This window comes from Trachurus japonicus, chromosome 18 (assembly GCF_045865225.1).
Source record: "Trachurus japonicus isolate A0001 chromosome 18, Traja_1.0".
Lineage (NCBI taxonomy): Eukaryota > Metazoa > Chordata > Actinopteri > Carangiformes > Carangidae > Trachurus > Trachurus japonicus.
Window position 1 is genome coordinate 7,641,450 of NC_140924.1, and position 12,500 is coordinate 7,653,949.

General features: G+C 42.5%; 1 protein-coding gene across 3 annotated transcripts in view; it reads right to left on the bottom strand.

Annotated features, from left to right (window-relative positions):
• The window catches only part of dachb (dachshund b), a 135,872-nt gene that overhangs the window by 43,270 nt on the left and 80,102 nt on the right, over window positions 1–12,500 (bottom strand). For all 3 annotated transcript variants that reach the window (XM_085806306.1, XM_085806307.1, XM_085806308.1), the window contains exon 3: window positions 873–983. In XM_085806306.1, coding sequence (XP_085662432.1) covers window positions 873–983 — 111 coding nt within the window. The remainder of the gene's footprint in view (window positions 1–872; window positions 984–12,500) is intronic.

Genomic DNA, 12,500 nt, shown 5'->3' on the forward strand with positions numbered 1-12,500 from the left:
TAAAGGTAGATGTTTGTGTTAAAGCTCCATACAGTATAAAGATAGATGTTTGTGTTAAAGCTCCATACAGTATAAAGGTAGATGTTTGTGTTAAAGCTCCATACAGTATAAAGGTAGATGTTTGTGTTAAAGCTCCATACAGTATAAAGGTAGATGTCCATGTGTAGTGTGATTATAAAGCAGCTCTAGGTTCTATATTAACACTGTGAAAGTATCAAAGCCTCAGTCCACAGAGAAATGCACACAGCCTGTATTCAGAAACTGAGCCTTAAAAAAACCAGCCGTCAGGACTTCCTGTCACTTTGTGATGTCACAACAACAGCAGTCACCCACCACCTGGACCCACCATCCAACAACTTTACAGGATTTGGTTTCTCTGAGTGTTTTATTCTGAAATCTGCTCTATTTTTTTATTATCAGACCACTCAGAAAATAGTCGGCCAATCAGAAGAGAGGAGGCTCACATCCTCCTCCTCCTCTTCTCTCCTCTGATTGGCCGACACCGACCTGTTGTTACCAGAGCTCCAGAGAGCAGAGATGGTTTTTAGATCTTCTCATGTGACAACGTTTTTTTTTTGTGTATGTCGCTGATATTTACATCGAAGAACAAGAAGAGACACTGAATATGACTGAAACCTGAGCACACTTATATAACACACGCACGCACACACACACATACACACACACACACACACACACACACACACACAGCTGTGGCGCTTCCTCTTTTTACAATAACTTCATGATGCGTTTAGGGAACTTCTCGTCGGTCTGTAACTTTGATGTTTAACAGTGACAGGTGGAAGGTTTTGATTTAACAGTGACGACAGTGTGTGTGTGTCTCTGTGTGTGTGTGTGTTTGTGTGTGTTACCTGTGTTGGAGTGCAGGTCGTCGTTGTCCGACTCGTTGCCGTTCTGCAGACTCATCATCATCTTCATCTTCTGGAGCTTCTGGAGCTCGGCCATGGCTGCTGCCGTCAGGCCTGAGACACACACAGGTGAATAGGGTAAAAAATTTAACATAACAGATATCACCATGAAACTTCCCAAGTTTATCACTCACATTAAGACAAATCTTTTTTGTATTACAAGTTTCGTCAAATTTTATGTTTAAATATGTAAACGAGGCAATATCTAATGAAATATGCGCAAATTTGCATATATTTCCAGAACTGAAATCTGACCAATGGATAAAGCCCCTTTGAAAATTCTTGTTTTATTTTGTTGACATATTAGAGTCAGAAGTTTTTACTGAGGAGGATTTTGGATATCTCTTTTTATCACTCTGTAAATGAGAAAATACTGTCACCAGCCATAAAAAAAATCAAATTTCGCCTTGTTTTTAGGAATAAAATGTTGTATAAATCAGGCTGTGAATGATATATCAACAATCCCCTCTGTAAAAACCTTCAGAATATAGACAGGAATAAAACTGGAAGGTTTGGTGTCTGTAAGTGCTGCTGAAGTGGAGATTTCTAGCTCAGAGTCTGAGTCTGAAAAACTCATTTTGAGAAAACGGTACTGTAAAATTCCATAGATTGTTAAGGGGAGACACTACAGGTGAATAGGGTAAACATTTTAAATAACAGATTTCACCATGAAACTTCCCAAGTTTATCACTCACATTAAGAGAAATATTTTTTGTATTACAAGTTTCGTCAAATTTTATGTTTAAATATGTAAATGAGGCAATATCTAATGAAATATGCGCTACCTAATTTGCATACATTTCCAGAACCGAAATCTAAACAATGGATAAAGATGACAATTTTTTTGGAGCCTACATAATTATCATCGTCATTATCTTAAGAAGCACTCACACACACACACACACACACACACACATTTACCTGCCGTTTACCCATGATGCTTTGCAGCGAGCCGTGACACACACACACACACAAACACACACATACAGCTGTTGCCGTCAAATTTGTCTTTTGAGCTCCAGTGTTTTGTTGAAGTGTTTCGGGGTGTGAGCGCCGTTCCAGACGCCGCGAGGCTCATGTATACACACACTGATACACACACACACACACACACACACACACACACACACACACACACACACACAGATACACACTGATACACACAACACACACACACACTCTTTTGTATGGACTAAGATCCCTGGCTCTGTGCACTGACCTGGAACTGACTTCTATACACAACAACCAGCAGAGTGAGAGAGATGACCCTGTGTGTGTGTGTGTGTGTGTTGTGTTTCTCTGCACGTGTGTGTGTGTGTGTGTCTGATTGTGTAAATGCACCATTATGTGTGTAAATGTGCATATGTGTGTGTGTGTGTGTACAGTTTGCTTTCATGTATAACTGCGAGTGTATGTGTGTGTGTGTGAGAGAGGGAATGCATGCTTATCTGTGCATTCTTGTATGTGTGTATGCGTGTGTGTGTGTGTGTGTGTGTGTGTGTGTGTGTGTATAGGTCAGTTGGTTTTGCCCCAGTCACGGTTGACGGCCCTGCAGGAATGTCCATTACACACACACACACACACACACACACATACACACACACACAGTACAGTTGTCTGCGAGCAATAAAGAAAACAAGATGGAGGAGGAGCCGTCGTTGTCTTGTTGGAGGTTTAATTTAATTTAAAGTCGGATTATTGACGATTATCAGACTGAAAACATCAAAATACTAAAATAAACTCCTACAACTGAACTTTATTGATCTGCAAACTGATCACTGAAGTCTTTTGTTTTGTTTATTTACAGAACAAAACTGCACTTTGTCGTATTGGTTGATGACCTCATCAAACGGACCAGGACTCATCGTCGACGGCATCGGTGATCAATGATAAACAGATCTCTTTCTCTCTCTCTATCTCTTTGCAAATGTTTTGTTTTCATATTTGATTTGTTTAGAAACTTTATCATTATTTGGTTTAAACTATTTAATTAACGTTAACTTTAATTTTCTGCCGTCACAGTTTAATGTGTTTGTCATCACACAGCAGCAGATTCAAACTGGTGGAGACCAAACACGGAGCAAAAAGAGAGGAAACGACTTCATCAGATTAAGATTTATTCATGAAATCTGTATGAATAATGTATAATAAACTATTTTAAAATGGGAATATCCAAATCTCAGGAACCAAGTTTTGTTTGTGATGAAAAGTTAAAGGGATAGTTCAACATTTTGGCAAATCGGCCCATTGCCATAATCCCTATAGTCATAGCAGTAGGTTCGTCATCTTTAATTGTCGGTGCAAGCTATTTTTAGAATGGTGGAGCAGAGCCGTGAGCTGCTCAGAGCTACGCTACAGAGGCTCATGGGATTTCTTAATTGGTTTCCCTCATCAAACTCATCAAATACACAATCCAACAACTCCACAACGCTCTGGTGGACAAGTTGTGACCTGCACATTCACCACGCTATGAGATAATAACACAACGTTACCAGACAGAGTTGTTTTAGAGGGAAATACAGAGACTGCTTGATGAAAAACTGTCCCTGAAGGCAATGCACAGCAGTTTTATATGAATTTACCTCTAAAACAACTCGCCAAAATGTTGAACTATTCCTCTAAAATTAATCCAAAATCCAAAATCTGTTAAACTGCACACTGTTCAGCTTTGTCAAGTTTTGTCATTTCCCCGGCAATTAAAGAAGAAACCAGAACAATATCTTTTTTCATGTATAAAGTGCGTATTTATAAATATTCAGACTCTATTGTATCGAGTTGTGACTCTAAAAGCTGAAACTGAACTGAACCTGACGATGGATCTGAATCCACCAGTGACTGATTTATAATGCAGCATCAGTCTGTTTCACAAGTGCACTTAGTGAGGAGAGAAAAAAGGAAGGAGCGAAAAGAGAGAAAGACAGAAGGAGAGAGAGAGAGAGAAAGAGAGAGAGAGGTCCGGTGTAAGAGCCCGAGGCAGAGTGACCAGACGTATTGTCTGCCGTCCTGCTGAGAGAGGAGGAGGAGGAGGAGGAGGAGGAGGAGGAAACAGAGAGAGATGATGGAGGAAAAGAGGCCAAAGAATGAAAAGAGAGAAGGACTGAAGGTTACAGCAAATAGTATGAACCTGGTGTAAATAACGAGAGGAGGAGGATTTTATGGGTTAAAGACAGAGAGAGATCGAGTAGGACTGATGAGAAAGACAGAAAAAGGAGGAAAAAGAGGTTTGGTAATGGAAAACTGAGTGAAGAATACCAATATGATTTTAATTTGACCATCGATTTATAGATTAATCAATAAAAGATTCTATTATTTGTCCGTCTATGCTGTGTTAATGATATCAAAACAAACACATTCATTATAAAAATCGGCGCCGACTTTTCTCTCTTCACCTTTTTGTTTGTTGTTGGAGTTTGGCAACAGAAAGCGAACGCTAGCGGCTACTTGAGCTACATGCTAACATCAAGATACTATCTTTTTCCCATGATGCACTGCCGGTGTCAATCAAACAGTGAACTGAGAATCAATCAATCAAGTTATAGTTGATTGATCCCCTGGCCATTCTGGACATAATTCAAAATAGCATGTAAATAAATGTTTTTTTTATATGAATATGAGGTTGTATTATCATTATCATGATAGTTAATTCCTTTAATTTATAATGATGAACAGCAAAATGTGAAATTATACTAAAGTATGAATTAACTTGTGCTTACACCAGCCTGAATCAATGATAAGATGTGCTGTTCCAATCACCCATGTTAATGATAAAAACGCTTTTGGTCAGATTACACAAAAGGGTATGCCAATCATTTTTGGAATATGATGTAACCTTCTTTCCTCCTCAAATGGATAGGTAACATCTTCACTATTACAGAAATGTCTCATGCGTTGGGCTGTTTTTCTTCTGTTATAGCAAAAAAGCTTTAACAAGGCAGGAATGAAAAACCTCCAAAACAACTCTGTCTGGTAACGTTGTGTTATTATCTCATAGCGTGGTGAATGTGCAGGTCACAACTTGTCCACCAGAGCGTTGTGGAGTTGTTGGATTGTGTATTTGATGAGTTTGATGAGTGGAAACCAAGAAATCCCATAATGAGCCTCCGTAGCGTAGCTCTGAGCAGCTCACGGCTCTGCTCCGCCATTCCAAAAACAGCTTGCACCGACAATTAAAGGTAACGAACCTACTGCTATATGACTATAGGGATTATGGCAATGGGCCAGTTGGCCAATATGTTGAACTATCCCTTTAAGTTTTTGACCTAATGATGAGACAGGAAGTAAAATCAAAGCATCACAACAGTTATTAGCGACCGTGGCTAGTTCACTACTATCGACCGCACAACACGAGGTCGTACAGGAGGAGCAACATGGCCGACACCGACTCGACCCCACGTGAACTAACCTGTGTGTTAGCTACAGTGTGTGTGTGTGTGTGTGTGTGTGTGTGTGTTAAATACCATGGGAACTCCTCGGACGGTTAAAGACAGTTCAGTCGAAACCACAATTGTCGACCTCACGGTGGCCGAGGAGGAAAACAGAGTAAACAGAAAATGGAGTCGTCGTTCCCTCAGCGGGGTCAGAGAGCTGCATCCTCAAATTTATTACCCCACTGAGGAATGAGGCGACACACACACACACACACACACACACACACACACACACACATGACGAGGAAACACGGATAACAGACACACACACACCACCACACGCACTCGGACACGGAGTCGGAGCGACCGCTTCGCCTCGATGCAACCAGGAGACGATCAATAGCCACAGTACTGTTCTCCATCCTGACACACACACACACACACACACACACACACACACACACACACACACACACCGCTCCCTCTCCTCTTCCCTCTCAGATCGATGGCTGTCCGCTGTGTCCACGGTTACCGAGCATCGACCCCCGTCGCTAATGGCGACCACGGAACCTTGGGAATTAGTGTGTGATTGATTGACAGACTGCTTCAAAGACACACACACACACACACACACACACCATATAGAGGCCGTGTGTGTGTGTGTGTGTGTTTGACTGGTCCCCCGAGGGTTGTCCATACGTTGTTGTTTACCCATCTCTTTCCCTTCCCGTGCATCCTAATGCTTTCCGAAGGGCGAACGAACGAGCGAAAGGAGAAGGAGAAGGAGAAGAAGGGGAAGTGGCGGAGGAGGAGTGGAGCAGATGAAGAAGGACAGGTCGGATTATGACCGGACCGAAGTGAAGTGAAGTGAATCGTCAGCGCAACACGCCGACGGCCGGCGGAGAAAATGCAGAATCAGCGAATCGAGGAGGATTTTTTCCCACCGACGCCGAAGTTATGTCCAATTAAAAACTGGCAGGAGTTTAGAGGAAAGGATCAAAAAGTCAGGATTGGTTGATCGCTCTCACTCAATGTGCTTGGGGATGTTTTCCACAGGAAGTAAAGAAAGAACGAACGACAGGATGAAAAGAAAAGTAAGGCCGGAGTGGATTACGGCGGAAAAGCAGTAAGTCGTCGGCGTATGGATTGATTCCTCGCCGGCTTTGTTGTGAACAAATGCACCTGGCCGGGAAGAGGAGAAGAGACTGGACTTGGAGAGTTTCCCTTTAACTCCAGGGTTTCACAACCAGAAAATACTCATTTGTTGATCGACCTCTTTAAAACGGATTAAATATTGGAAAAGCGGGGAGTCGTCGGCGTAACATGAGACATTAACATTCATGAGGACGATTACAGATGTTGAAGCGTGAACACGAAATCTCACGAAGCGTTCAAACTCATCAAATACACAATCCAACAACTCCACAACGCTCTGGTGGACAAGTTGTGAGCTGCACATTCACCACGCTATGAGATAATGACACAACGTTACCAGACAGAGTTGTTTTAGAGGGAAATTCATGCAAAACCGCTGATGCGCGTTGCCTTCAGGAGCAGTTTTTCATCAACAGTCTCTGTATTTCCCTCTAAAACAACTCTGTCTGATAACGTTGTGTTATTATCTCATAGCGTGGTGAATGTGCAGGTCACAACTTGTCCACCAGAGCGTTGTGGAGTTGTTGGATTGTGTATTTGATGAGTTTGATGAGGGAAACCAAGAAATCCCATGAGCCTCCGTAGTGTAGCTCTGAGCAGCTCACGGCTCTGCTCCGCCGTTCTAAAAACAGCTTGCACCGACAATTAAAGGTAAGTAACCTACTGCTACGACTATAGGGATTATGGCAATGGGCCAATTTGCCAAAATGTTGAACTATCCCTTTAACATTCATGAGGACAATTCCAGATGTTGAAGCGTGAATATGAAATCTCATGGAGCGTTGACATCAAATTTGTTTTGTCAAAAGTGCCGACTTCAAACTCTCTGTCACTTTTAGTTTGATGCTTATAGATCAAGTAGAAGCAGATATTGTGACACTGAATATAAGGTCTTTTTTTTTTTTTTTTTACCTTGGTTTAGAGAGGCAAATCCAAAAGTATTCGAAACAAACAGGCCTGAGACCAGACCTGGAGAGTTCAGCTTTAAACACCAAAAAACAGAAACCAACATGGTGAAGTTTCTCAATTGGTATCAACCTCTTTGAACAGATTATTAAGGAAAAGCGGTGAGTCGTGAGAACTTAACCTTCAAATCACGTGACTGTATCGTATTAAATATGCTGCACCGTGTCAGTGTTTGACGTCCTTCTGTCAAGCTCTATCAACATATTGGACAGAAAAAGTGACAGGAAGTTTGAAGTCAGCACTTGTGAAGCGTTATTCAAAGAAAATGTCCTTATTAATGTTCCCTGATGGTTCGCTCTGGGTTCTCTGAAGTTCAAAGACATTCGTTGGTTGATTGATTGATGAATGCCTCCAAGTTGCCTGTACAGTAGGTGTGAATCTGAGGTTTTTTTTCCATATTTGTACAGAAAAGCATTGCAGCCATTGGATAGATGTTTCCCAACGACTTTGGCCCAATCCCATTTCTCTTTTTTACCCCTACCCCTTGCCCCTCGCCCCTTGAAACGGAGCTACAAAGGGTAAGGGTTGAAAGTCAACCCCTACGAATTGGGACACCCCTTCAAAAATCACATAGTCACGTAGTCACTGGCTTTTACGTAAGCAGATGCAGCGAGCTTTTGCCAGAAATCCTATCGCCTAGTACCATATAACTTAATAAAATAAAATACAACTTAATGCAGACTGATCGGTTCATTGTAAAACATTTATTTATTTTTGTAAATGTGGTGATTAATGTACGTAGGCTACAGAGCCCAGAGGCAGCGCCGCTCTTCTATCCAAGAATACACATGAAGTTTCACTTTTCATTCAAACAAACTAATGCTACAGCCACAATTGTTAGATTTCATGAATGAGACCAACATTTATCTCCTAAAAAGAATTTAACAAGCCGGTAGTAAACCTCTAAAAACCTGCGGGTAAGTTAATTAGCGATCGCCTTCTCTCCCGGGATGACGACGTAGTTTGGCCGGCAGAGCAGCCGTCATTTGGATAAACTAATCGCACATTTGGGACCTAAACAGTTACTTTCTCGCATTAAAAAATATTAAAACTTAATAAAGTGACGTAATAACAGCGCTACAGCAAGAAATAAAACAGCTTTTCGTTTTACAGCCACCGCTGCCGGCTGCCGCGATATGCATTCTGGGAAACCTTTCATACCCCTCCATTTGGAGTGTGCCTCTGAAAAATCTCCATTTGGAGGGGTGTGTAGCCCTACCACTTCTCCCTACCCCTCTGTCCTAACCGGAATTGACCTATGGCTAAGCCCCGCCCCCTCCACTCACTCGGACAAACAGTCAACATTCGGTGACAGTTGCTATGGCAGCTGTCACAGTAGGAGACATTTCACAGGAGGCAGTTGATGGTTTTTGGAGACAGAAAGATTAAATATCATCTCGAAGTCACCAAAACTTCACTTAGCTTTACTGCTATGGCTGCCGTTTGCCGCGAAACGCCGATAGCAACGGGCTAACTTCTGTTAGCCTGTCTATGGAGTTTTGCATTATACGTTAGCATTAAGCTAGCAGGCTTTATGCTTAGTTGTGATACTGGCTAACATCCAAACATCTCTCACAATATGTTGCCTCAAATAAGTTGTTGACTTAACTTAGAACAGATGTAGACATCTTTGTTAAGTTTATCCACGTTTAGTTGGTGTTGTGGTCTACTGCATAACTTTATCCAGAGCAGACTTAGGAAAAGGTTTAGGAAAAGGTAAAGGTAAAAAAAAAAATCCACCCCGTCGCCCAGCCTCTCGGGATACCTAGTGTCGGAGTTGCATGTACCCCATGCACACCATTTGACCACATTTAAACCATTTTAAACTTAAAATGTCAAGAAAAAACATATAAAAACGAATGAAAACTGACTAACTGCAATGCATTTCAATGGACGTGGAAGCAGAGAATGTCCGAGTGTATGGGCTAGCTATGCGCACTGTGATGGGACACCCCTACCCCTACACGTGAACGCGCAAAACGGAGGGGTAGGGGGAAGTGGTAGGGCCAAGGGGTGAAATGCGATTGGGCCTTAGAACTTTACACGTTTCCTATCTTGGTGACGTCTCCAGCTACATCACGACCTTTCACAGTAAAAGCCTCCACCACCACACGGCAGGCGATCCTCTATCCTTCTAAATGAGAGCTGACAGCCACAGCACTGTGCATCAAGACGGTCTCTAATAGCTCTGAGTTTGCTGGTCCAGGCCGTTGGGTTGATCTTCAAGAGTCCTAATCCACCACCCACCACCCACCACCCTCCACCCCCCCACATCCCCACATTTCCACATTTCCACATTCCTGGGCTCGCGTGAAACCCACCCCATTTGGTCCGCGGTTGTAAATATTTAATCGGCTGCACCTACATCTCTGACGAAGTGCTCCGAGCCGAGCGCGCTCTCAGAGAGACGGAGTGACACTTTGAATAAAACAAACAGGAAAACAGAGAAATTGCTCTTTGTGTTCTGAATTTAGAAACACACTGTTCTGGCCTTTTTTTTTTCCAGTTTGTTTTCCTTTTTATTCTTCTTCTTCTTCGTCGTCGTCTTTTTTTCTTCCGGCGAGCACTCGAGAGGGAGGGAGGGCCAATTTTACAAATGCAGTCGATTTGCTCTTGTGCTGAGTCAAACAGATTTCAGCTCCGCGCTCGCTCGCTCCGGCACTTAGGGTCTCACCATCTTTAGCTTTTTTTCCACTGGATGTCCAGGACGACCATTTGCTGCGGCCATTTTGTGTCGTCTCTAACACAGACACAGACGTTCACGTTTCTGCAACAAGACTTTGACTTTTTAGATGTTTTTATAAAGCTTTTAAAACATCGCATTCGTTCATCGCTGAAGGTTTTTTTTCGAAGGAGCTGGAGGTCGATGATCTTGACCCATCAAAAGTTTTGAAGTCTGAGTCTGTTTCTACAGTTTCTGTCGATCTGTTCTGTTTGAAAGGGTCAAGTTAATTGTTAAGGTCGACGCTTAAAATGACTCGTTAACAGTTACAGTCGGTGTAATGAGCTAATTCAGCGTCAGAGTTAACGGCCACAGGCTTGATGGGAGCTCATGTGTTGGTGGTTAAATTCCTTATTAAAGGGATAGTTGAACATTTTGGCAAATTGGCCCATTGCCATAAGCCGTGAGCTGCTCAGAGCTACGCTACGGAGGCTCATGGGATTTCTTGGTTTCCCTCATCAAACTCATCAAATACACAATCCAACAACTCCAAAACGCTCTGGTGGACAAGTTGTGACCTGCACATTCACCACGCTATGAGATAATAAGCTCTGAGCAGCTCGTGACTCTGCTCCACCGTTCTAAAAATAGCTTGCACCGACAATTAAAGGTAACGAACCTACTGACTATGACTATAGGGATTATGGCAATGGGCCAATTTGCCAAAATGTTGAACTATCCCTTTGAAGCCAATGAGTAGAGCAAGGCACCAACACTAGAGTCGATGCAGCGTTAGTCAGTGGAAACGTCCTGTACAGAAAAAGACATTGAAGGCATCATCATTTTTGTTTTGTTTTGTTTGTTACCAGTAAGCAGAACAATAAAGTTTGTGATTCTGTTCTTGAAAATCAATGAGAAGAAGTAAAAAGTACGGGACACTTCATAGTTTATAACATTGTTGATCATGTTCTGTTCTTTACACCTTTGATTAATAAAGAATCAATAGGGCGTATGCGTTTCCATCAGCTGTTTAGATGCATCGAGATGTATCGCATCTGAAAATGATGATGGAAACGCAGTGATTCGGATTAAAATCCCCTGATTCGCACAAACTGAAATACGCTCGCTAGGGCTGGGTTTTGGTTGATGATTCGAATTAAGTGTGACGTAGCGCACTTTCCCCCCATCTGCTCCCATGTTTTCAGTTCACTCACAAGACAACATCAGGGTTTCACTATATGTAATTAATTGTGGTGTAGCGCCACGGCAAAATAAAAGCCCCCACACACCTTCATAATGATGTTACTGCACAGTTCTTCATAGTTCCTCCTCAGTAAAAACGAAACTTATCAGCCAGCGCGTCCAGAGTTTATCATTATTAATAAAGTCTGGGGCCGCCGCGACTCTCTCTCTCTCTCTCGCTCTCTCTCTCTCACACACACACACGGACAGGTCGCGTTATGAAGGTAATAATCATATGCGCTAAATCGCGCTAATGTGTTCAAATCAGACCGTCACTCCGTCCGGTGGGGGGGGGGGGTTGCAAAGTCCGTAGATGGAAACACACACGATTTGAATTTCTTTTAATGCGCATTTCCCAGTAATTCGAATCACTTTGGATGGAAACATGGCTAATGATAAAAACCAATTAGTGAAGCACTTATATGTTTTTTAAGGTATTATGTTGTGTATTTATTCCGATGAATCTAAGAAGCTATCGCCGCTAATGCTAACGCCGCTAATGCTAACGCCGCTAATGCTAACGCCGCTAATGCTCTTCTTCTTCTTCTTCTTCTGCTTCTTCTGTCTGTCTGTTCCTCTTCCGATGGTTTAATTACATCAAATCTCACATTTCTCCGCAGCTTCACCTCTTTCCTGTGATTTTCTAAAACGAGCGACTGACTCGACCAGTGGGGGGCGCCGCCGCCGCCGCGGCTACAACGCAACGCGACGCCAATGAGTTTGATGAGAGAAAAACCGACCATGGGGGGTAGGAAAAAAAAAAGGAAGTGAAAAGTAAACAGGACGCAAAAGAAGAAGAGGAAGAAAAGCAGAGATGAAAAAGACTTAATGTCACTTTAGTCCTCTCTCTCTCTCTCTCTCTCTCTCTCTCTCTCCTCCCTTCATCTCTGCCTCGATCGCCCCCTCTCTCTCTGCAGGTGCACATAAGAGTCCTCAGATGAGTGTATTCTTTTCAAGACAAGATTGAAAGCACTTCATCTGTAACCTACACAGTGTGTGTGTCTGTGTGTAGTGTGTGTGTAGTGTGTAGTGTGTGTGTGTGTGCATGAACACGTGGATTAAACATGTGTGTGTGTGTGTGTGTGTGTGTGTTGTTATGCAGCAGATGTGTTTATGTTTGTCGCTGTCATGTGTGTGTATTTGTGACAAAATATGTGTTTATGTCCCAACTGTGTTTTC